This window comes from Indicator indicator, chromosome 10 (genome assembly GCF_027791375.1).
Source record: "Indicator indicator isolate 239-I01 chromosome 10, UM_Iind_1.1, whole genome shotgun sequence".
Lineage (NCBI taxonomy): Eukaryota > Metazoa > Chordata > Aves > Piciformes > Indicatoridae > Indicator > Indicator indicator.
Genome location: NC_072019.1, coordinates 22,057,995 through 22,084,256, shown reverse-complemented (window position 1 = coordinate 22,084,256; position 26,262 = coordinate 22,057,995). Strand labels below are relative to the sequence as shown.

General features: G+C 49.2%; 1 protein-coding gene across 4 annotated transcripts in view; it reads left to right on the top strand.

Annotated features, from left to right (window-relative positions):
- Window positions 1-26,262, top strand: part of PIK3R3 (phosphoinositide-3-kinase regulatory subunit 3) — a 71,611-nt gene that overhangs the window by 27,078 nt on the left and 18,271 nt on the right. For 2 of the 4 annotated variants that reach the window (XM_054384635.1, XM_054384633.1), the window contains exon 1: window positions 19,657-19,762. The exons of 1 other annotated variant lie outside the window; for it this stretch is intronic. In XM_054384635.1, the coding sequence (XP_054240610.1) occupies window positions 19,657-19,762 (106 nt within the window). Of the gene's footprint in view, window positions 1-19,650; window positions 19,763-26,262 lie in introns of those variants that run through there. One more of the 4 variants, XM_054384636.1, reaches the window with a different exon arrangement.

The following is a 26,262-nucleotide window of genomic DNA, read 5'->3' as shown; positions in this document are numbered from 1 at the left end:
GCACTGGCCACAGCCTCCATCTCAGCTTCCCAATGCTTGCTGCTGCCATCACTTCCAATTTAGTCCTTCTTGTGGCAGAGACTGATTTAGAAGCACTTTGCAGGATGGCACTTCCCCTTCCCTCCCCTTCCCCCACTCCCACCAGGGAGCTGGTGCTGGCACTTCGCTCTTCCCGCTCACCAGCACTGAGGAACACCGAGGAGCTTGAATTACTTTTTTCCAAGAGGGGTGGATTTGCTTTGCAGAAAGATAAGGGCTGGGGAGCAGTTGTCTGCTCTGCTGAGCCTTTTGCTGTCTGGAACAGTTTGGTTTCTTTCTGGGTGCTTCTTCCATGGCCTGCACTGGCAGGGTTGGGAGAGGGGCAAAAGTATTGCTTGGACCCCCAAGGAGGGGAAGGGTGAGGAGATTGTGCTGGAAGACACATGGGTTTGTCCCTGCCTGGCCTCTGCAGGAGTGGGGAGAGTCAGCCTGAGAAGTAGAGAGCGGGTTTAGGGAAGAGCTTGGAACAAACCCTGCTGTGCCAGTCATGGAAGTCCCCCACCAGCTCATCCATGGGGCATGCCCGCTCTGCCTGAGCTGCTGCCTGCCAGTCCTTTTGCCAAGGTGGTGGCTGCAAGCTCCTGCTGCTTCTTTTCACGTCACGCCCTCCAGCCCAGAGGTGAGGAAAGTCTTGTCTTCTCCATCCTCCCTCTTTCCCTCCTGGGGAGAAAGATAAAAGCAAAGAAGTCAGTGCCAGGGTTGGGTCACTCAGGGTTTAAAAGAGTCAGAGCTCTCCCCAGGGCCCACAGAAGCTGGGGGAGAACTGAATCTTTCGGGCATGGTGCTCCTTCCAGCTAGAAAACAGCTAGAGCTGGGTGTCAGCTCCCATGTCTCTACTTGATTGTGGTCATGCCTGTGCCACATGTCGTGGTGCCCTGGTCCCCACAGCTGCTTGATGCTTCTGCACCAAACACTTTCTATGTGGTGGCTTTGATTTGGTGTCCCCAAGGCTGCCACCCAGCTCGAGACCATGCTGCCACTGTACCATCCTCAGCATCCAGCGCTTGAAACCACAACCTCTCGATGAGCATCCTCCCCAGAGAGGCTGCTCTCTGCAATTAATCCGGGCATGGTTTATGCTAACGACTCTCCCCACTTTAAATTATAAATGGCCCTTGGCATGTGTGCACACAAACACACGTGCGTGCTCACAGATCCTTTAAGGCCATCATTAGCTGTAATTAGTGGGATCTGTCACTCATCTTTGGCAGTTAACTATGGGCCCTGAGTCAGAGGAATCCGGCGGCAGATAAAATAAACACGATTTCAAACAGTTTGGAAATAACAAGCCCTCATTAATCAGACAAGCCCCAAAGGGAAGCACTTGGAAAAGCAGCAGCTTCTTTGCTGTTGCCGAGAGCAGGTCTGGGTGGGCTCCATGCTGGCCCCCGCCCGGCCCAAACCCACTCTCCAGTGGGAGCAAGGGGTGGGACGCTTGGATGCTTTCTCACTTGGCTGACTTCATGGCAGGGCTGAGGTGTCAGAGCCAGTTAGCTTGGGCAAGAGGCCTGAAAACTGGTAAAACCCACCCAGAAGGGTTCCTGTATGCCCCCTCTCTGGGTGAAAGCAGCTGAGGCAGGATCTGGCCCCAAGGTACAAGTGAGAGCAATGCTGATGTAGGGTCTCAGATCCGGGTGCAGATGAAGCAGCTCCAGGATATGGGGAAGGGGCTGGTATGAGGGATGTTTCCTAGGGAGCAAGGGGAGCTGGGGAGGTTTCTAGCTGTCACAGCTGCAGCTAAATCACAGCAAATAGGAGGGGAATGGGACACACGAGGCTGGATTATATTACAAAGGAGCAGTCCATCATGGGGTATTTAAAATAATCCGCTTAGATGCACAGTAGCAGATTTGGAGTGCTAAGGGAATTGAAAGCACTGTGGCTTTGCAAGGCTGGATCAGATGTAGTTAAGATGCCACTTAGGACAGTACATCCCATCCTGCCTCACTGCCCCCGGGCACAGGCACATGGCACCCAAAGCCCCTGCAAGGCCACCCTGGCCCCACCACCCTGCAAGGCTATCCCTGCCCCACCAGGGAGGCACCCAAGGTGACACTGGCTGCATGGGTGACAATGTCCTGCAGCATCTCCCTGGGACAGGAGGCATATTTGGGTGGTGGTAGTCCCAAAGCATGGAGACACAGGCTGGACTAGGTGCAGGGCAGAGGACTCCCATGAGGGGCCAAGCCTGCAAAGGCCTGAAGGAGGTTTAACTGCTGCTCAGAGTCCAGGAGATGCTTCATGCTGAAATCAGCTGCCTGGCAAAACAGCTCAGACCTGGCAATGCCCAGGAGGGAGCTGCAGCTGCACAGCCAAGGGATGGGAACCTCCTCTGAGGACATGCATGTGGCACTTGAAGCTCAGCTCGGGGTCTCCAGCAGGCTGGGATGGGGTGTCACAGGGGTTGCATGGGGGTCTTGGTACCTGCTTTGGGGAGGAGTTAGAGGTACGTCTGCTTTGAGGACAGATGGCCCCATTTGCAGGGGTGCCAGGTGGGCTACTCTGCGTGAGCTTCCAAGCTCCACAGCATGGCCAGTGGTTACTCCTAATGCCACAAGCTTCGAGGTCCCCTGCTGGAGTCTGCAGTCTGCATGAGTAGGAGCATGGGCTGTCTGAGCATCATCACACCGCTCCTCTAAGCTGGGCTGAAAGCTCAGCCCCAGAGAAGCCAGTTCAGCCAAACAATAGGATTTAATTCCAAAAGTTTTGTCCTAGGCAGGCATTCCCCCAGTAGATCACTCTTTCCAAAAACAGATGGTTTCCACCTCGAGACTGCACTCATCCCAAGATGTTCAGCCTGCAGTAGCCCTGTAAAGCCAGACCCAGCAGCAGGCTCTCAGAGCCAGGCAACATTGCCAAGCCTGATCCTGGCATAGAGCTACCCATCATGCTGCCCATCCCTGTGCTCCCAGGGAGGGCAAGGCCCAGGAACAAGACCACAAAATCCAAGACTTCATGTCAGATTAGGTCACAGGATTCCCTGGCCCTCTGCTTGCACTTAGCCTGTGCCCTCTGTTCCCCTGTGACCCCACTGCAGTGTCACACCCGATGCAAGGGCTCACTCCTGCAGGGTTAACCACTGTCCCCAGCTCCCCTGAGCATTAATCCAAGGGAGGATTAAGGTTAACAAGCTCCTGGAGCTATCTAGCCCTCATGCCTCCCAGAATGGACCACTCTGTCCCCACAGAGGGCACGGTGCCCTGCTGTCACCCTGGGTCTTGCTGCTGTCATCCTCAAACCCACCAACCTGTCCTCTGCCACAATGCAGCTCACTTGGATTGCATGGCATTGTGCTTGTCTACCACTGAACTGGGGCCCATGGGCTATCCCTGGGGTTTTGGAGGCTTCCAAGCCTCTGTGATCATCTTCCTATTGCTTCCTGCAAGCCCTAGGTTGGGTGTCATCTTCTCCCTGCCACTTCTTGCCTGGACCCTGTGCTCTAGGTCACTTGTTCCTAGACAGCTCTGAGTTCGTGACTAGTTTCAATGCGTGAAAAATACCTTAATCCCTGGTAAACCCTGATCCCTGCCTACCTCATGCTCCCCATGAGAGCTCTCCACTCCAGCCATAATCTCTAAGGAGAGGTCATCTGTGTACCCTCCAGTCCTGGGGACAAGGGACCCTCTCCAGGGCACCCACAAACTCTTGGGGCTGGTTTGCAGGTGCTAATTAGTCTTGCCCAAGGAGTTCTCTGTCATCTGCAGGGGATGGGGGACAGTGGGATGGTGGGGACAGAACCCCCCAGAGATGCTTCTGCCATGATATGGGATGACCAGTCCAGGGAGCTCATAGATGGAGCTGCCACCCTCCTGCATCCACCTTGGTGCCACCATCCTTGGAACAGGGGTTTTTAGAGAGAAGCACATAAATGCTACCTGTGTTTATATAGTTATGATTTTCCTTTATTTCTGTTTTGGGTTCAGTGAACAGAGGCCCCTGCCTCCCAATGCTTGCTCTCTCCCAACCCCTGTCCCATTGTATCCAGAGGGGCTCCCCAGGGTATGGAAGTGGAGGATGCCAGGAAGTCACACCGTAGCTTGGCCTTGTTTCTGCCCCCTGCCCCCTTTCCCCAAAGCCAGGAGCTTCTGCTTGCCTTACCTGCCCTAACCTGCAGCCCCATAGCTGTAATCCCCCTCCTGCTGCACCCACAGGATCAGAGGCTGCCAGTGTCAAACCCATCCCAGAGAAAAAAGGACGCCAAGTGGTGGGGGGTGAGGGGGGGGTGTGCTAATAAACCCTAATGACACCTTGCAGAGCGGAGGAAGGCGACAGGCTCTCCCCAGCCTCTTGGGTCTCTAATTAGGCAAAAGCAAAAATCCCTGTTTGCAGAAATATCTCCTATATTTATAAGAAGCAAAGACAATGCTGGGATAGAGGCTGAGCTGAGCTTTTAACCAGCCAGATTACACTTAGCAGGAGCATTTACCTCTGCCTCTAATCTGCCTGCCACAAAGGCTTGCTAACTCCTTCCCAGATTTATCTGCAAGGCTTGAATTCTTCCAAGAGGGAGTTCGGCCCCGGCTGGTGTTGGAGGGCTGTGGGGCCAAGACTCAGTGTTTCCCCCAAGGCATATCAAGTTTGGGTTGGATGACATTTTGGCCACAGACTCAATTTTCTTCCTGGCAGGCTAGTCCTGCAGGCAGGATGGGCAGATGAAGAGCAGGCACGGGCAGTCCTTTGGTCCCTGGGAGCTCAGTTCTTGTGGCTTAAAAACCAGAGGCTGTGCAAAGCGGCAATTTGGCCATTTCTGAGCAAAAATCACTGCTGCATAAATGCAGAGCAGAATTGAGAGCTCTGAAGAAGTCACCTGGCAGGCACAGCTCCACTTGTTTTCAGCTGGATTTCTTGCAAAACCGTAAATCATCCTCAGTCAGTGGTGGGTGGCCGGGGTAGGACTGGGGAAGGCTGCTGCAGGACACGGCCATGCTTCCCAGAAGCCGTTGTCTTCTGTTTCCCCTGACTCCTCCACCCCAGAGCAGCCACATCCTCCATCACCTGCTCTGGATTGGGGCCATCAGTCCTCAGAGCCCAGGGCACACTAGATGCACACTGGTGGGCACCAACATTATGGCTATGTGTGAGCAGGATCCCATCCCATGCAAGAAGGATCCATTCCTTTATGAGTATCCATTCCTTATCCCTCACAGGATGCTTCATGTCCATGCCAGGGAGGAGAGAGACACAAATTCTGGCCCTTGGTCCCACTGCACACTTGCAGGGCACCCCATGGCACAATGACCCTGTGCCACTGCTGGGAGCTGCAGTGCCCCATTAAGGGATTTCAGTGGGGTAGGGAGAAAGGGACACAGTGCAAGCTGCCATCACCGAGCTGGCTGGTGTCGGGCACCATGCTACTGGCACAAACGTCTCTGCGGAAGCTCGCAGCCCAGCAGTGCAGTCTGTCAGTGAAGACAGCCCGGCTGGGAGAAGGGCCAGGAGCGGCCGCTGGCACTGTTGCAAGCCTGGCTCTGCTCCACAGGGCCTGGTCTGAAGGGCTGCCCACCCTCCATCTCACCCCATGCCGCCAGCACTAAGCCCTGAGTGCCAGGTGAGCAGGCAGAGCCGGGAAGGAAGAGTGAGCCAGGACAGTAAAGCCAGGGCTGAGACCTCCCCTGACTTCTGGGAATCCAGCAGTATTGGAAATTTCCCTCCAGCATGACTGCATGGGAGGGGACAGTGAGTCCCCCCAGACCGTGCACAGTCTCCTTCCATCCGGCAGCACCTCCCAGGGCACAGCAGGGTGCGAGGCTCCAGCGCAGCGCAGGCCAGGGTGACTTGGTAGCCATCATGCCGCCACCAGTGTGCCGCCACCAGTGTGCCGCCACCACCTCCCCGGCACCAGCTCCTCGCACAATGGCCGGAACACAGGCACAGCCGGGGGGTTTCCTGCCAGCCCACAGCACCCAGCCTGGCCTCTGCATGCCTTTGCTGAGTTACTCACGTCGTTTCTGCCACAGCCAGGTCTTTCCCTACCTCTCCTCCATAAGCACAGCTGGCTGCCCCCGTGCTGCCGCAGTGGAACCACAATGCAGGGCTGGGGCTCTCCTGGGCGTGGCAGCAGCTGTAACCACTCCACCCAGGCTTAGTGTTTTCAGCATGGCAGTTGAGCATTATTCTGGGCGACAGAAAACACCTGGCAAGAGAAAATCCACCTCATGTGATTCTGAACTTGCTGTGGTATTTGTGCTGGACTTGAGGGTGCCAGGCCAGAGCTGGCAGTGGCAGGGTGGCTGGCCACAATGTGGTCCCAGCCCACAGCTGTGCCAGCAGGGTAAGACATAAGACATCAGCCCCCAGTGGGTCCCATCCCCACTGAGAGATTTGCTGACCTTTGGGATGTATCCTGGGGCAACTGGCTGCTCTGGCCACAGGTGCCTGGCAGGGACTGTGTCCATAGGGCTGGGGTGGCAGGTGGAGTTTGCCTCCTGTGGCATGCTCCAGTCTCCTGCATGCTGGCTTCCAGAAATTACTTGAAATTCTATGTCTCTTGGCACTTTGAAGGCATGTAGGTTTAAAGCCCATGTCCAACATCTGCTCCCTGTGGTGGGTGAGCTCTACAAATGCCACGCAGGGCATCTCCAGGTATGCAAGAGCACTCTGCAGCCAGCTCAGTGCTGGGACGGGAGTTGTTGCTGAAGAAGAAAGTGTGGTTTGGTCATCACAGCTTTTGGGTGATGAAGACACAGTCTCTTGGGATTGTTGCTTTCTAGTCAAAGTGCAGGGGTCCTGCCTCTGCCACACTTCATTAGATGTTGCCTGGCACAGGCACTGAGCAGCAGTGCCAGCGGCCAGTGGTGGGCCCCTTCTGTCTGAGCCCTTAGCAGCCTACGAGATGGCAAGTGGCTCTCCACCATCAGGCTGTGAACAGCAGGACTTGGCTATGGAGAGAAGGAGGTGTGCAGGCAGGAGGGGGCTCCCCTGCCCAGCCCTGGTGCCTGTAGGCTCTGGTGTCAGATTGACACCCCAGGAACTGTGAGAATCAGCCCAGATGGGAGTTTCTAGCCAGCCCAGCGGTGGGCAGGCAAGGTCATGTGTGTGTGTCCATGCTTGGGCGTCTGGTTACACATACCCAGGAGTTCACCCCTGTTTCACCACCTGTACTCCTCACCTGTTGCCTCGCTAACAGGCAGCCGTCACCCAAACAAACAGCCGCCTCTGGACCATTTCTGCTGGCCGGGGGCTGGGACGGCCCTACAGGGAGTCCCCCTGCTCCCCTCCTCCAGCCTGCCGGGCAAGGGGCCAGCTTGGCTCCCGCAGCCTTTTCTGTAGACGCGGCTGGTATGTTCCCCACAAGCTATAGATGGCCTGGCTGCTGCTTACAGTAAATCTGAGTAAGTTGTTCTGGGTAGAGCGCTTCAAGTCTCGCCGGCAACAAGCCGGCTGTATCCTACTAGCACAATCGTTTGCCGCGGGCGTCTCCCGGTTTCCAGCACGTCCCTTGGCTTTCCCAGTACCGACCTGCCGCCGAGCGTCAGCCGTCATCGGCGCGAAGCCGCTTCGCAGGGCTTCCTCACCTTCCTGGAAGCAGCTGAAGTCCCTGGGGAGAGGAGCTGCGCCTGCTGTCACTCCCCTTCCTTTGGCTTCAGGTGCACAGGAAAGCCCGTGAGGGAGGATGCTGAGGCACTCGCTGCTTGCCAGCACAGTCCCACAAACCACTGCCTCACCACCCTCTTTTCAATCTGCCCTCCAACCACTGGCTGCAATCTCCAGCAGAGACTGGGAGAGTTTTTCCTTTTTCTCGGTGAATGTGAAATCTTTGTGGCTAGCAGATGAACTTGAAATGCCACTCATGCATTTAAGGGCTTAAATGGGATTTATGTGGTGAAGACGCCTGCTCCAGCCCTCTTCATGGATGGGCAACTCTAAGCATTGGGAAAAGGCAAGGTCTGGCTTAACCTGAAGAGTTTCTGTCAGCCCTCAGGATTATGTTTGGCATTTTGCTCTCCCTCACCCACAAGGACTTTCTCCTTACCCACTTGTTAAGTGAAAACCATTGAGGGTCTCATATCACCACTAACAGTGAGGCTTGGTGCTGAAAAGGTTGTCCCACACCTCACTTCATATTTGCACCCTGTGTCCAGAAGAAGGTGAGGTGCAAACTGGCAAGAGATTCAGCCCTGTTTGTTGAATAACCAAGAAGCAGAAAGCAAGCAAGGCATCAAAGACAGATCACCTCCCAGGTGCTGTCCCTGCCACCCCTGACCCAGAGGCCTTGCAACAATGCTGCAGAGCAGCAATCCCAACCCCACAGCATCTTCTGCATTTGGCGCAGCCCTCCCCAGCAAACTAAAGGATGCACAGCAGACACAGGCAAGGGAGGAAGCCTGCTCTAGTCTGGGGTTTTTTCCTTTTTTTTTTTTTTTTTTAGAAGCAGGCTGCAAGCTTGTGAATTTGAGCTATTTTTCAAGTTGGTTCCTGCAGTGGAAGTAATCAAATAACTGTTTTTGCACTCATCTAGCCCAACAGCTCATGCTCATGGAGCAGAAACTTGCTGTCAAGACTTCTGGGATGTGGTTCCCCCATGATGTTATATCATGCTTATAACAGCAAGATGTTGAGACCACAGGTGCTTTCCCAAGGCAGAGCCCTGACACAGTCCAGGCACACTGCCAGCCAGTCACTGGGACAGATTTGTGCCACCTTTCTCTCTCTGTACCTGGCAGCAGGCTTTCTGCTATTCCACTTGACCAAGAGGGTGCTCCCCGCATCTTCTCCACCCCTTGTCCTCTCCTTCCCTGTCCCACCAGTTTGCAACTCCAACAGCCCATCTCTGGCTGTCTGTGCCTCCCTGTGCTCCTGGAACAACCCAGCTGCTCTGAGTGAGGATGGAGGATGCACATTGCCACAGGAAAGTCAGTCAGGAAAGTGGTAGCCGCCTCCAGCTCCCAAAGTGACAATGACATTAATGTTTCTATTCAGACCAACCATTTTTTTCAGGCATTTGTAGCCCCATCTTATGTGTTTTTCTTTTTCTCTCTCCTTTGGGGTTGGAATTATTCTGGCTTTGTGGAAAAACCAACTCTGAAGTGCTCGGGGAGTGGAAACCTCCCATTATACTTTTGAAAAATAATATTAATCTTCTCTCTCCTTTTATGAAGATCTTGCTCCCCAATGGCTCAGGACTGGAGGTAGGCATTTGATGTGGAAATAGCCCTTGCTGAAAGAGCCCTTTTGATGTCTGATTTTCACAAGACCAACTCCAAACTAGCTGCAGGGGGCATCAGGTGCTGGCAGGGCTGGACCCCCAGAGGTGCCCAGGAAGGACACGGGGCAAAGGGAGGGTGCTGCCTTATCTGCCTACCTGCTGTTTTTTCAAGCAACAGGCAGGTCTGTCAAAGACAAAGGGAGACAGGCATTTCCACTCAGGAAAACTGCCCTTGGCCTGATTCAACCCCAGGACTTAAGGCAGGTGCCCAGCTGCAGTGGGTCAGAGTGAGGGATTGCAGCTCTTGGCCATTCATGTTGTCCTCTCCCCAACAGCACGGTGGGACCAAGCTCTGTGCTCCCACAAGCATGGCTGTTGGTGGTCCTCCTATTTCTTTCTGCACCAGCTATGTTCTGCACCCTGCCACTGCCCACAGCAGAGGCCAGTGGCTCTGGCTAGGAGATACTCATGTTTCCTAAAAGCAGTTCTATACCCTTTCACCCAGGACAAGAGAGACCTGGCATCTGCCCATCAACCACAAAGACCAGCAGGTAGTACAAGCAGAATTTGACCTCTGGAATGCCAAGGGAAGAAGAGGACAAGCTGTCTGATCCCATCACCTGCTGGGGTGCCCAAAATGCTTGTGCTGAAACCTACTCACTGCGGGGAGCCGGGGCCATGGGGCTGTGCTGTTAGGATAAGGATGATGTACATGAGCTCAGTGGGTGTGGAGATGGAAGCAAGATAGCTGGAGCACCACTGACCAGACAGTATCCATAGGCAACAGCATCCTCATCCTGCAGAGACACAGGGCACACTGGATACTCACTTTAGGACTGAGCCACTGTCTCAGGGTGCTTCTGGTGGCAAGGAGCCTGGTCACTCATTTGCCTTTTACAGTCTGACATTGCTCCTAGCTCCGTATTTAGGGGTTTTAGTATCCACCAACTTCGCCTCCTGTAATGCAGCAGCAGCAAGCCTTCCTATCCTTTCCCTGCCTCTCCTACTGTTTTCTCTTATTTAATCAAAGCACTTTTAAGAGGCAGTCTGCTGGAGGCATCACCTAAAACAAAGTTGCATTGTGCACTTTTGGTCAAAGATAAGAGTTTCCAAGCGACCGGGCAGTAAAGGTGGCTTCTTCAGGTGCTGGCAGCTCTCAGAGCAAACAGTGTTTGGAATGTGTTCACCCACCAGCCAGGATTTGCATAAGTACAATAGCCTTCTTCACTTCCTGGCAGCTTCCTGGCCTAGAAACTGTTGTATTAAACCTTAGACCAGTGTGTTGGCCTGGTAAGCAGTATCACACTATTTACTTTGTCTCTCCCCTTTTTCTTTTTGGAGACAATACCCATTTTATGCCTTGTCAGCAGAAGGCAGGGTGAGTGCTCACCCTCTGGGGCGTTCCACTTGCCCTGGAAGCTGCAAGCACTCAGCCTATGCTCTGCAAAGAGCTTGCATCCGGTGTGTGTTTATGGCACCAAGAAACAAAAAGTTTTGCATGTCTCTACCAACCTGTAATGTGGGGACATGGGACTTCGGGACATGGGACTTCAGGACATGGTTTAATGGCCATGGTGGTCTTAGGTTGACAGCTAAACTTAGATAATCTTAGAGGTCTAATTCTATGTTTCCATGATTTAAGAGAGAGACCCAGCCACCTTTTTACCCAAAAGCTTTGTCCTCAGTAAAATCTGAAGATGTTGTGAGTTTTGTCTGATCCTTGAGGAACGTAAGAACTGCTGGACATCTGTAAATCCTGGATGTGAGTACTGTGCTGGCACAGCTCTGCCCTAAGACATGTGCTTAGCAAGGCCAATGCTCCCCAAAGGTGGGGGGCCAGCTGCACACGTGCTGTGCAGCCCCTCTGTGTATGGGCAGTAAAGCTGATGCTTTCCAAATGCTCTGGATTTGTCGCTCATTTCAATGACATCTGTGCAGCAGAGGCATTGATGGGCTCAAGCTTCCAGCTAACAGCCAAAGTATTTACCTGGTGTGCCAGGAAGCTGAACTTCATGCTGCAATGACTGATCTGCTAGCACATGCCCACCAACAGCTACAGACAGGACTTAGTGAATCTCAGAAACTTTGGTGTTTGATGGTGATAAAGTCTAATCTCATGGTACAAAGTAGTGTGGTGGTTTTCAGGGATGAGGAAGGTGTTTTTCTGCCTGCTCTTAGAGGATGCCTAAGACTTCACTAGGCGAGAGTGGCAGCAGAGACACAGAGTGAGTTCTCAGTGCACTAAAGTCCCATCTGTCCTCCAGGAAATTAGTATTCTTCTCTTGGGAACCCAGTGTTATTCAACTGAATTCCATCCTCAGGTTTGGAAATATTCAGCAGGGAAAGAACCTTAATGCAAAAGACAGACAAAAAGAATCTTAAAGAAGCTGATCTGCAAATTGCCTTTGCTCAAGGCCTCCCTGCCCATTGCCTTGGCTGGACAAGGAAGGCATCACATTCATGTGCTGGTTTTAAATGCTTAACCTACACAGTGCTGTTTGTTTGATTTCCTCGCTTAGAGTTCTGAGGCTTTTCTTCCTGCACTTATTTACTGTAAAGCAAAGAAAGCCAGGGAAAATGATCTCCAAAGCAAATAGAGCCATGTTTCCATTTGGAAAAACTTAGAGGGAACGCGTGTGTAGCTAAGCAACAATGCATGATGGTAAATGGGTCATTTTCCAAGGCATGAATTGCATGTGGATAACTGCAAGGAAATCAGCCCCAGCCAGCACACTGTCAACGTTTGAATTCTTGGCCTAAGTGATTAATAAGAAACAAGATGACTTTTCAATGCCCCTGAGAGCTCCCTGGGTTGTTTTGGTGTTTTTTCTCCCACTTTCGGTCTCCACCCAAAGCTTGGGTGGAAGTCGCCATTGCTGTGGCTAAGCAGAGCTCTGACTACAGATGCATTGCAGTGAAGTTCCCTCAACCTAAAGAGCAATGGATCAGCTCCATTACATCCCATGGAAAGGGACAAGGACAACGGAGTCCCATGGCAGGACTGAGGACTCAGCCATGAGAAATTTCCTTCTGTTTAGGGCCAGAGTGAAGGCAGCATTCATCTATGCATTAGCACTGATGCTCTCCACCACTCCCCAGCAGTACGCAGGGCTGGCTTTGCTCACTTATCTTCCTTGTGAAACTAGATCATCTCTGCTGCAAGCAAAGGGGTGTGTGGAGTGGGGGGATGTGGGGTTCTTACTACAAGATAACCATTATGGGTATATAAGGATAGTAGTACTAGGATAACACTAAAATTGTTCAGAAAACCAGGAATGGGAGAGTTTGCTGGAAGATAAGTAGGTAAGGTCATGTATGGTTGAGGGCAAAAAACCCACATCATGTAGCTGCTGCACCATGGGTACTTGGCTAACCGTCAGGTGAAGGGTTAGGGAACCCTTCAGCTTTGCATCCTAGGGCATTACAAATATTGTGTTGATTTGGGTGGGGGGTTTTCATAATAATTACAAATCTACAGAGTTCAAGCTTTGCATATGCAGAAGTGACCACTCATCTGGGCTTTTCCAGAATCCCTCTTACCAGAAATGGTACCACCTTCAAACAAGTACTGACAATTCAGCCTGAAGGTCATCAGGTGGGATGTCAGCAGAGCAGAGAAGAGACCTTTCTTTTCCTAGATGTGCCTTTGATTTCCTCTTCCCGATGCTTGCATCACTGGCTGTGATTGGAATATGCACTGCCATGTTTATTAAAGACTTCTTGCAGGAAGGTATTTGGATTATTTCTTTCCTCCAAAGTTCTACAGTTCCTCTTAAAATCAGACCTAAGGAATTTACAGAGTGGTTATTGTGCATTCCTTGGCGGGGGGGGTGGGGGGTGGAATCTGAGCAAGTAGTTTCAGTGCATTAAAGCAATGAATAGAGGAAGAGAAAAATATTTTCAGTTCCTATGCAAGTGTTACATTTCCAAAATGTCCTGGGTTAGGACATTACAACTGAGGATGGCTTTTTTTCTCTCTCTTTTCCCCCCCTCTGATTTCACTGAACTTGTTACAAGTCTCCTTCCATTTTGCTCACCATTTCCAAGCGACTAAATAGAGGGATGCCTGGAATGATGACAGAGATGCGAAGTGCACAAAGGGACTGGAGTGTGGTCCGATAATTCTGTAATTGGAGCTGCTTGAGGCAAAATTTTTTTCAAGCCAGTGTAAATGGGGATGGCTGAAACCCTTAACAATCAGTCTGTCAGGCTGCTTCTTTAATAGATTGCTCTGTTTAACTCTCTCCGTTTGTCACTGGCAAGATGACAAGAGAAGTTAGTGTACTGGAAAATATAAGGTAACTGGCAGCTCACCAGCCCAGTTCCACAGCCCCACAGACCCTGGGGTGCTGCAGTGCCAGAGTTGGGATCACTGGATGCTTTGCCACCTCCATGGAGGAGGAGGAGAAGAGGAGCTTGCAACCTCCTGCCCTTCCTAGGGGTAGGAAGACCTGCAAAAATACCCTGTAGCTCTGAGCTCTGAGACTCACATAGTGAGGAGTGTGTGGGGAGAAGGGGTCCCTCCCATGGCTGTGGTGTCCCTGAAGCACCATGCATGCACATCTGGCTGTGGACTAGGAACAGGGTGGGAGAGGAATTAGGTGTCCTCCCAAGGCCAAGTCACAGACTTTTCATCAGCTGCAAACTGCCTTTGTTTTCTGCTTCACAGCACAGATACTTCTGGGGTTAAGCACTATGGGTTAATGTCAGTCTTCTGGGGGTGTTGGGTGCAGGGAGGGGAGCACTGGCAGTTAGAGAAGATGCATCCAGTGTGTGTGTGTGAGTGGAGTGCATGAGCACATGTGAGTGTGTGCAAGTGTGTGCTGCTTTGGAGATGCTCTGACACCTCCATTGTTCACAGTCAGCCTCTGAAATTTGGCAGCGAAGATGCCCGGAGGCTAGAGATGTACCTTTCATTTTTCCCATGAAATTCCATTCTGGTTTGGCTGAGTTATAGAAAAAAAAAAAAAAAAGTTAGAAAATCGCCATTTCCCTTCTGCTGCCTGCATTCCTCAGGAAAACTTTGGCAGCCTGTCAAAACAATAACTGAACGTGAACTTTCTAAAGAGCTGGCCTGGTGCTGTCTGCCAAAGCAGCAATTCAGCACAGCTCAGTGTGGTGTGTCCTTTCTCTCACCCCCTCCCCATGCCTACCCCCTTGCATTCCCATCCCTGGGCACCCTTCAGGGCAGAAATGTCCACCCCAGGCACTGGTGGGCAGAGCATGGGGTTGGCATATGCTGCCCAGCTGCAACAGCCCCATTCACCTCCCCTCCCCTTGCAGGACAGCAGCTTTCCACTTCCAGCCCTGACCATTACTCCTGAGATTTTTGGGGCAGAAATCTCTGGAGCAGTGAGGAAGGGCCAGTCCAAGCCTTGCTGAGGAATACATTAGGTCCAGCTGCAACAACCCACATTGTAGACATTTATGTGAAAGACCTTATTCTGTTAAATATGATTTCCTATGCTAAAAGAATGTTGTTTACAATGGAAAGCCAAGTGCTTTTAAGTTAGGAAATGCTTAATGTGTGATTCCTCACAAGCTCAACTCTGTGCATGCATTGTGCTAGACCTTCACCTACACAAGCCCTTACTTCAGGCTCTTTCCTTGTTGGGTGGACACGGAAGGGAAGAGGGCATGAGCAGCTCTGGCAGCTGTAAATGAGACACTTCCTAACACTGAAGTGTTTCACTCGAATTTTTCTGCAGACCGCATATTATTCTTTAATACAGGTTTTGAAGGCAATGTGTAATTTTCAAACCAAAGCACCCAACTTCAGCACACTTGCCAGAGTTTTCCCTCACCACAGAAATGTGGCCACATCTAGGGCAGAGCAGGGAAACTGTTTTGTGGCCTATTAGGACATAAAATTGCTCTAAAGCAGAGAGGAGGAAGCATGGTCCTTGTTAAAAACACCTATTACATCTCATGTGAAGGTGCAGGAGGATGCAGGGGACAAAACTGCTGCTGCTTCACCCCCACAGGGGTGACAAATACTTTGGTCTCTGTGATATTTTCGGGGCTCAGATCATACAATTCAAGAAGATGGTGCTTGCACCATCCCTGTGCTGCCAGAACTGCACTTCCTCCCACTTCGTCTCCTTCCAGCAAGCCCCAGGTTTAGCTTGCAGCACACTGAGCTGTGCTGAGACCCCAGCAGCAGTGTCTGAGGTGAGAAACAGGCAGGAATAATCTGTTAACTAAACCAAACTGCTGTGGCTGGTTGTTCTCATGCTGTTACTTGCAAGATGGGAAGCTGGCCACCAGTCATGGGAGATACTCCACAAATCCTGGTGCAGCACAAGGCTAGTCATTTTGCGTAGCATTTACCACAGGCCAGGGAGTCACCCCTTCCAACATGAACACAGCTCTACCTTCTACAAACTCCCCTCCAGCAGGACCTAGGCTTGTGATAATCGGGAGTGGCCAGGAGTCTCTAGCCTGCCCCCAAAATCTCTCATCGTTCTGGTGTATTTGACTGGCAGCACTGTGGATTCAGCCCCTCTCCCTCCTCCACCCTTCCAACCATAAAAGCCCGTTGTGGCCGACATTCAGCTGTCGGATATCACATTCGCATGGCTCGGCAAAGAGGAAACCAAGCAGTTTGGCACAAATGGCTTTTCTGTGTTCAGCCTGTTCCAGCATGGATCCTTTTGGCTCCTCCTGAAGCACATGGAAGTACTCAAAACTTCAATATTTAATCTTGCCTTGAAATGTAAATTGTCAGATCCAAGGAAATGAAAGCAAGTGAATGCATGGCCATCGATGTGGGGACATCGGGGAGGCAGGAGATGCTGTGCTCACTTCTTGCCTTTCAGCTTTAGCATGGGGCATCTGGACCCTTTCTCAAGCATCGTGCCCCTTGCTGAAGCATTGACATTATCCCCATGATTTTGTTACAGTGCCTGAACGTAGCTTTTCCTGACTTGGGATGCTCTAGTGCTCAGCCAAACCTCAAGCATCCCTGAGTGCTCAGTATGCTCCTGGTTTGGTTTCTGTTCTGCAAGGGCAGTGCCATGATGCTGAATGCTTAGATTTTGTGCCCACAGAAGAGACACACAGGCAGATGGGATTTTGCAGTCTGTTAAGGCAGTACATGTCCCTCCCTTGCCACCCTCTACTGCAAGGCAGGAGGTGTAGTAGCAGAGGAAGCACCCCATGCATGCATGTTGGGAGCCAAATAATCCTGATTATAAGCACAGTTTTGAGAAATAAAAACACATTAATATTCTGTTCTCTCAAGGCATTATCCTACTGTTTACCATTAGACACAATCCTTTGCCTTAAATTGCATCTTTGATTAAAGCAGCAATGAGAGAAACCAGTGCTAATAACAAAATGTATTCTGCTTTAAATCACTAAAGTGAAAACATCAATAAGCTGTAACCATCAGTGCCGCCATGAAAATGAAGGCAACCACCATGGGAAACAGCAAGGATGAAATCCACTTTGCCAGCATAAAAGCCAAGTAATTAGGTCTTATGTGGGTGGAACTTATAATGAGGTGCAGGAAGGGGGAAAATGAATTTCAGTCCAAGCCTCCCTCCCTCCCTCCCTCCCTCCTTCCTTCCCCCACCAGAGCTGCTAATCCAAGTTTGAGGGCAGTGGTAGGGATGGCATTCTCAGGACCATGGGGTGTGCAAAGTGGTATCCACATCTCCACCTGCACCCATCACCTGACCCTCGTGGGACTGCTCTGCAGCCCAGCCCCACACACCACCGTTTGTACCCACAGCACCAACTTAAATTTCACTGGGAGGGGAGTATGCTTCAGGACAGGCGTTCCACTTCGAGCAAGCTTGAGCTGACACATTGTATCGGCTCAGGAAATTTCATTTAAAAATTAGAAAAGGGAATCGTATCTGGTTATCGGGGATTAATCGGAGTTTGTGGACAGGGATGTAAAATTAATTTATCTACAGCAAGTTATTTGAATCAAAGCCCTATGCTCCTCTGCAGCTGTCCATCCCTCAAGGAGCTCTATTACTGCATCAGCACTGCTCTCAATTGCTTGCCATGGATCCTCTGTACCCAGCCCTTCCCACGTACTGTTAAGATGGGTGTAGCCTTTCAGTTACTCAATGCTGCAGTCACCATCCAGCTCACCTAAGACAGGAGTGCTTTCAAGAGCTTTCTACCTGGTCCTAGAGCAGGAGAAATTATTCATAACTTTCCCTTCCATGCTTTAAAGTGCAAATAAAGCAGACAACTTCAGTGTTGGGTTTTCTAAGGTTCCTTGACATCTGTGCAGCAGATCAAGGTGCCTGTCTGTCCTTGTGCCTGTGACACCAGTTGGAAGTCTCCAAAAAGGACTTTTCCTTAATTTCTCAACAGCTGTCATTTTGCCTTTCCTTAAGGATGCTTTGCCATGCTAAGACCAAGGCTGGATGCCGAGCTGGCTGTATTTCTGCCTCCCGACAGCACTTGTGGGCTGCGGTCTCAGGGTCTGGCCATCAGGATGTGGTTGGCTGACAAGCTGAGGTTCAGCTTCAAGGATGTTTGCAGCTCAGATTTACCCCAACGCTTGCGACAGGCTGTCATCCAGTTTGATGCCTTTTCCTCTGCTTCCCCTGGTTATGTTGCTAGAAAGAACTTTGGGTTTCCCCGGGGTCACACTCTAGTTAGCAGACGGTTATGACGCCCTCCAAAATGTTCTGGTTATTATTTGGAATACACAGCAAGCAGCTGCCACGGAACTACAAAAGTAAGGCAGGGGAGGAGAATCCGTGTTTCTATCAGGGCTTGCAGCTGGCGGGGGGATGGTGTGGCCCACGGAGGGTCGACCTACCCAGGCCCCAGCAGGGAATTGGGACAGCGGTTACGCCAGCACAGGGCCTGAGCTCCGCCGCTCTCCCCTGGATCTCACCTCAAAACGAGGCCGGGGGGTAGCAGTTAAGCCCGGCGCTGCGGCCACTGGCCCGCGAAGTGCCATTCCCCGTCAATGTGGGCAGTATTCCCACACGGATAGCATGAGGCTAGCTTTAACAGGGGTCGCACAGCCCACCCCCAGGTCTGCCCCGGACAGGGTGCAGGCCCAGGGTGCCCAGCGCCCCTTCCGCTCCGGCCCCGCTCTGAGCCTCAGCGCTCGCCTTTCTTTGTCCCACTTAGTAACCAGGGCTTCCAGCCAATCGCCATCGAGCCGGCCGGCTTCGCTGCCAGCTGATTGGGTGGACTGCCCGGAGACCTCTGCCAATCGCGGCTCTCGCTGCTGCCTCAGACAAAGACAGAAGCTCTGGCAACTGGGCTCGACTCCCTCCGCCCCCCGCGTGTGCTCCGCGGCAGCGGCCCCTTGGCGACAGACCAGCCGAGGGACCTACCACCTCCCCCGCGCTCCTCGGAAAGGGGGGCCTTTCTAGGAAGAGTCGCCGAGCAAAGCAGTGGCGGTGGCGAAAGCGAGTCGGATAAAAGAGAAGTGAGGAAATAGGTTCTGGGTTTGTGCCCACCTTTCTTTCTGGGCGTGTCTCGCCGGCGTGAAGAAGGACGGTTTCCCCTTCCTTTTTTTTTTTTTCTTTTTTTTTTTTTTTTTTGCCCACCCCTCCCCTCTGCCTGGTGGAAGCGCCCGCTCATACGACCCCCTCCCCTTCCACCGTCCTTCTCGAAGGGGTTAAAAATCCGGCGCGAAGCCCCGCCCCCAAGCCCCTCCCGCGCCGCGCCGGCTGGGGGCGTGGCCACGTGCTCGTCAAGAGGCGGTTGGCGACGGTTGGGCCCCTCAGAGCCTCTTAAAATGAAACCGAGCGGGGCCGGGCGTGCTGCGGAGAGCCCGGGGCTGCGACTTGACAGAGCCGCCCGCTGCCGCCTGCGCCGCGCGGGACTGCCAGCCGAGCACCGCGGGCCACGACGCCGCGGGCTGCCCGCCCGACGCTGAACCGAGCCGACGGGGGACCGCGGGCCGAGCGGCCCCCAGCGCTGCCCGCCCCGCTGTGGGCTCCGCGCCCGCCGTTATTGTTGCCCGCTGCCCCCTCCTTTCTCCTCCGCCAACGGAAAGAATTCATCCAGAGCCCGAAGTCTTCCCCTTTTTATCCGTTTCTTCTCCCCCTCCTTCCCCTTTTGTTTGGGGGTTTTGTTTTGCTTTCAGCCTGGTGTTTTGCAAAATACCCCGAAAATGGCGATTTTTAGGGAGAATTGAGGAAAGTGGCTTCTCTGTGGAAAGGTGTCTTTTTAAACAAAAAGAAGCACTCCGTATATATATATATCTATAAAATACATAACTACCTACCAGTCTTGGTTTCTGCAGGGCAGCTGCTGAGGCGGCTTGTGTAGAGAGGGGTTTTCTAATGAAGTTTTAATTTTTCGATTTTTTTAAATTATTTTTTTTTCCTAGAAGTGATATTTTAGTGCGAGGTGGATTCGTCTCGCCTCTTCCCCCAACCCCTTTCCCCTCCCCTTTTTTTTTTTTTTTTTTAATTCTCCATTAAAAGCCGAGAAAGCCAACCTCTTTATATTTATAAACCTGCCGAGACTTGACTGTCGCGATGTACAACACGGTGTGGGATATGGACCGCGATGACACGGACTGGAGGGAAATGATGATGCCCTATTCCACTGAGCTGATATTTTACATTGAGATGGACCCTCCAGGTAGGGAGCTGAAACCTGCGAGCCTGCCTCTGCACCCCTTGCAGCGGGTCGGTCACCCTTGTGTTCTGCGTTTCTCCCCGTGCCCGTCCTCCCTCTTCCTTGCAGACTTTTCCCGTTTGGAAAAGGAGGGGGAAATCTGCAGAGGGAGAGTGGGGGGGTAAAAAAACCCTGCTGTTAAACTTCACGTAAACTTTCCAGGGACTTGAGCTTGCTGTCTCCTGGGCAAAAGTATTTTAATACTATTGGTTTGTGGGTTCGGGGGGGTGGGGGTGGTTCTTTTATATTTTTTTTTTTTCCTGGGGAGTGTGTGTGAAGATAACGGCAGTTTATGGTGCCTTTCAGGTGATAGAAAGAGGCAGGAGAGTTTCTAGCTGCCCTTCTCACAAGTCTCCTTCTTTTTAAGCTTTTATTGAAAATCGTATATTTTGGCTGTATTCATTTCTAGAGGAGCGTTTTTATTAGCCTCTTCACCTGTGTGCCTTTATGTGCCTGTAACACTTTGATGGTTGTGATTTACCTACATCCATTCAGTTCCAGTTTAATCGCTTTCACAGTCTCTAAGACCCTTTTCTCTGCAGCTCTCTTCCAGCGTTGACAGATGAGGTGTGTTGTCGCTGAGTTTCAGTACTGGGGGTATAATACTTGGGAACAGGCTAGATTCCGTCCCTGGAGACACTGTTACTTTGATAACACTTAATAACATTGTTCAAAAGGGTTTGACGCAACTTTTCCTTTTTCCCCATGGAATGCCAGTGCTGAAAATAGGGAAATGTTTTGCCCCTCGCTTGCATGAAGTTTTTAGATTGGACAGAAAGTTTCTTTTGTACCTGAAGAATGCAGGAAGGCTTGCAAGGAGAAGAGATTGACTCTTTCTTTGGTACTAAAAGTAAGCTTAAATGGGTACTGGTGAAACCATATCTATATTTATAAGAGTCTAACAAGCTAAGATCAAGTGTGGTAATTGAAGGGCTTTTATGTACTCAGGTCTCTTATGTGTATAGCCAGAAGTTACAGTAAAATATACATCAAAAATCTTAGCCTGCAGAGAAACTGATAGCAAATAAATGCTTCTAAGTGTTACATTCAATGTAGCATGTACTGTTTAGACTTCAAAAACGTGCTTTTCAGTCTGTGCTTGAATCATGGCTTGTCTCTCAGAAGTGTAGTGTAGTCTTTGTTTCAGTGCAGTGAGTTTTGGGTTGTTTTTTTTTTCTTTCTATATGTATATAGTACTTTAAAAGAAGAAGAGGTGGTGAACATCTCGAGATTTTTTGATCTTGAGGACCTTATGCTTACTTCCCTTGGTAACTCTGATGCTTTAAAAATTGGACAGATCTCTCAGGATGCACAATGCTAGCCACTCACTACTCATCAAATTCTTGCATAGCTGACACTACCTGTTTTTCGATGCTATTCCTGAAAGCCTAAGTTCAGTCAAATGTTTTCTTCTGTGAGTTTCAAATTATAACTTTCTTGTAAATATTTTTGATTTTAACTATTCATGAGGTTAGTATTTGTACTTGTGTGTATCAAGTGACTAAAAACTGGAGTTCCGTTGTAGATGACTTAAAACAGCTGGTATGGGGGTTCTTATTGAAAATAAAAAAGACCCTTGAATGGCTTAGTTTGAGGAGGCTGCTAAAAGGGGCTGGCCTAACTGAACTGGTCAGAAAACAGCTCTCCAGTATTTCTGCAGGAATTTGGCCATGGAGCCCTGCGAAGTTTACATTAAGAAGCAGCGTTTCTGTCAGTAAGAATGCCTGTACTTCCATAATTGAAGCCCTGTTGTCAGGGATCAAGGCTTTACGTGGTCCAGACGCCAGTCAGCAAAATTATTTAATGTTACATGATGATCCCTGAAGTGTTCAGTAACTTTCTTTCGTATTTTTAAACTAGAAAGGCTAGAGCTGGAAAGGGTGCATGGGATGATCCCCACATGAATGTCCTGATTTCATAGAATGATAACTTTTAAATTACAGGGGGGGGGGGAGGAGAGGAAAGGGTGATGGAGGTGGTCTGCTTTTTTCTCATCCAGAGGTGGGGTGGGGAGGAAAAGCATTTTCTGATCTGGGATGATAGGTCATCCCTAATGGGAGTGTGGAGGTATTTATTTCAAAGGCTTAAACATGCCTTGGGATAAAGGCACTGCATTTGCACCCGGTAACAAGCACAACTCCATTTGGCCTGCTTACAACAAAAATTTGTGAAGGTTTTCAGTATAGCATTCCCCCACACGGTGACTGGAGTTCCTGAGCAGCTGAATGGTGGCAATATGTTTTCTCAGCAGCACACGGACTAACAATACACAGCTAGTGTCCCTGCTGCCAAAGGAGGCAGCGCAGTCTTTTGTTCACAGAACTTGCATGGAGAGATCCCTGGCTGGCCTTTATGCTGCAGGACTGGGCACCGACTGATACTGGGAGCCAAGTGTCTCAAATCACGCATGACTGCTCGTGATTACGTTTTAGTGCATCTAAACTTCAGGCAGAAGACAAAAGCAAGGTGAACATGATGTGCAGTGTCACCCATAACCTCCAAGTCAAGGGTAGGGATACTGTTTCTTGTTAAGGGCCAGCAGATCTTTAATTTATCTTGGCAGGCTGTCTCAATACCCACCTTAGCGTTGCCCAATAATAATGCAGAAATAAAATCCTGTCATGGCAGGCAGCCTGCAGCACAGCCATAGCTTCTGTCAGGCCTCAGTGCACCTGCACCAGCTTATCAGTGTGCTTGTGTTTTCTGTTGAGGGCTGTAGGTGTAAATGGATGCTCAGAGCAGGTCCTGAAGCCTTGCAGATAGAAGACTTGCTCAGAAGATCAAAATAGTAATAAAGCTGATGCCTCTCTCACACAGGAGTTTTTCAACTTCCCCAGAAGCAGGATTGATTAACAAGGGATTGCTAGCTTTCTGCTAGGATTTAGTCCATCCCAACAGTGGGACAGTTTTCCTAAGTAGAGCAGTAGAACTAGGAATTCAGCTCTGCCAGCCTTGAACAGCATGCCTTAGAGCAGTGTGCAACTAATACAGGAGGAGCAGTGCTGACAACCAGCAGGTAGATTCCTCTTACCTAATGTTCTTGCCTTCTGCTTGCATGGCTTTTGGCATCATAAAGTGTATCATTGGCATAATGTAGGATCTAGGTGCAACTAAATAAATTCCAGTGCCTAAAGACAAAACTGGAGCCATCGTTTGCCTGTAGCTAACGCAGTAGCTTCTAAATGTGCTAATGAGGATTAATTTAGAGCACTATGGCTGTAGCAGCATCATATATGCTGGTTCTGGCATTAGGAAGCTGGCTGTCAGGGATTGACTTGCATGTTTGTTCCTGTTGTGGGTAGTGCTGTCTGAAATAGGCTACTGGATTGAATTTAGTTTTGATGACCTTTGTGCAGGTCTGAAAAAAGTTGTTATTGCCCTAAGTTAAATTTTTGAAGAGCAAAAGTTACCAGAGCACCTCAGAGCACTATCTTTCTTTTGGTAAGCAGGTCTAAGTAATGTCTTTTCCTCTCTAGATCTGGGATATATTATCAGTTGTGTTGATGATAAAATGTGTAATCACTGAATACATTTTGTCACAGTTGGATGAAAATCAGTAAGAGTGTTCCACTGGGATTTCAGACACAGATGTCAGCCAAGATATTTGGCTCAACTACAAATTAGAGGTTAGTTTCATTTGTGTGTGTTATGAAGAAAACCGTAAGTTTCAAGTAGGTTTACTAGTGTGGAATGGGCTCTGTCTATTTACAGAACACCTATTCTATGAACAGAATAGGTGTTTGTCCTAAAGGTATATGAAAACTACCCTTTTTAAGCCTTTTAGGCCCAAATAAGACCAGCTGCGTTTATACTTTGACCCAACTGTCTTCCTTGCATCATGTGCTGCATCTGACTTTAACAGTGCTGTTCTAGAAATTATTTTAATAATGGAGAGGGGCAGCAATGATCTTCAGGCTACTTAATTTAGTCTGCTTTGCAAAAGCAGCACTGCCATTGTATGAATGAGACAAGTACTGAAGGAAAAAAGTATACGTATTTATTCATTATAGTTTCTGTTTTCTTCTCATATATAATTTGACAACCCTTGTTTTAGAGGAGTGATACTAAAATTGTAATTTGGAAAAACATAGGGTTGTGCTCTCAAGGGCAATGTTTACTCGTACCAGTCATGGTGTATCATCAGTGTTAAGAGTGAAAACTGAATGTGACTTCTCAGTTGGGGTTTGTGGTATGCTGTAGCCAGATGTAGGTGAACACTGCCTCTCTATGCCTGAATAGTTTCCCAGTGGGAGAACAGTTGCAAATTTTAATGGTATTGTCCTTCAGCTTACCTGAGCTGACTCAAGAAGCTTATCAAAGAAAAGTTCTGGTCTTATATATCTTTAAAATCCCCACCAAACAAAAAAAAAGACAAAACCCCCAAACACTAGCTGTACTGGTCCTATGTGTACTAGTGTATGTGTAATCAAGACAGCAGCACTGTGGCACCAACTGTCTTCACTGCAAATTTAAGTCTTTGTGAAAGTCAGGTTTCAAAAACAGCTATTGGTAGTTGAGTGTTTTCTTGTTACAGAAGGGAAGCTTCTGCAGACAGTTTTTGGATACAGCAGGGAATAAATAAGACTCAGCCACTTTTATCTGCATATCCTGGAAATGGTTTGGAGTCTTGGCTCCTGTGAGGATAGTGATATGAAACGATTGTGTACTGCTCTTGTTACACCTAGATTTCTCTACTACCCCTCAATGCCTGCTATAACAAATTTTTTTATTTGATTGCATTTTCAGGCTTGCTTTTGCATTCCTTGCGTTTGGTTTGCATTTTGATGGCTCTAACTGTTAATGAGTATCACTCATCAGCTTTCAATTAAATACATGAACACCAAAAAAATCATCATTAATATAAAGTGAAACAATGGTTTGCTTGAGTTGGGAGAACCTTCTTTAAAAGGTGGGCATTTATGTTTATCAGGCTTGCAGATGATGAAGAAATCGTTGAGGAGGGAAGGCCTATTGAAAGAAATTTAGTTCTGTGTCCTGTAAAACTGTAGTTTTATGCAAACTAAAACATGGGAGAACATTCTGAGAAGTAACCAAGCCCTTCACCACATGCTTGAAGGCAAAACCAGCAAATGTTATTTTTGCAATTGTTGTTCTGAACTATTTTGTGTATCGCATGATGCCCATACCAAACAGGATTTAGTCACTACCTTGGCTCCTTCTACCTCACTTGTTTAAAAGGAGAAGATTCGTCTTGGAGTTTCCTTTAGGAAACTCAAAAAGCAGAATTGACTTCTGTCTCTGCTATTGCCTGCATGGTGTCTTATTACAGAATGAAGCTATTTGGGCTTATCTTTGCTCTGCAGCTTGGGAAAACAGAGGCATAGCTGGTTATACACATCTGCGCCCAGTACTGAAAGCAGTTGGGTGCCTTACATCATCTCATGTTGGTTGTTTAATGAGTCATTTTTGGGGCAGAGAACTAGAGAACACTGGAAATGGCAGCATAAAGAATACTTTTATCAGCATTCTGTATGTTTTAAAGCTTAGGCTTTATTATTGTTAAAAAGGCTGTTAACTGTGTTGAAACAGGTTGCTGTAAAACTTGGTCCCGTTAAAGCAAGAGGTGTGTTCTAGCTGGATTTTTGGAAACTCCTTTTTGTAAAGCAGGTTGCTGAGTAATGCTTAAAGAACAGTCTCTGCTCGTGTTCTATGGAAATGAGTCAGATTTTCTTTTCTGCTTTTTATCTCATTTCTTATGGCAGGTCAAAAACTGCACAAGAGCTAAGTAAGCAAGAATCCACTTCTTGACAAATCTAAACTATAGTGTAGGAGCTGGTGCTGGGTCCCCAATACTGTGAATGGATGTTACCTCTTCAGAAGATATTGTCCTTCATCTTTGTGTCCTCTACTCAACAAAGATTTTCCAACGTTTCAGTTAATATATTCCAGTACCTTAAGCTCTTCTGAAAAAAAGTGGCTACATAGAAGGGAATTTTATAAGAATTCATACAGTTCACATCTAGTGCTCTTTGAAAATGGAGATGAAATACTTCAACTGCTTCAACCTGTGACTGCTTCCAACATTTGCCTGACGCTACTAGTTCTTGTGAACTGGAAAAATCTTATTTTAATGATGCTTCCTAGGAATGTTACTTCTAAAATCAGTTGTCCCTGAAGCTGATGCATGGTTATTTAGGAAAGGCTTGGAAAAACATCAGGTTTCTCAGCACAAAAATTTTGGGGCTTGAACAAACCAAAAAAAAGTCAGCCTGTATCCCCTTCATCTTGTTTGTTCTTTTACCACTGAATAACTTGAGTTTTGGGCTGGTGTCACATTGGGACCTCCTGTACTTTGGCTCAGGTTTTGCCTTTCAAACATCTTTTTATTTCCTTCTATTAACTACTACTTACTATCCATTTTTTTTCCTTTTCCTTGTGGAGAAAAAAAAATCCCCAGAGACTTAGTCAGGGTTCTTATATTCTGTAGCCTTATCCTAAGTTTC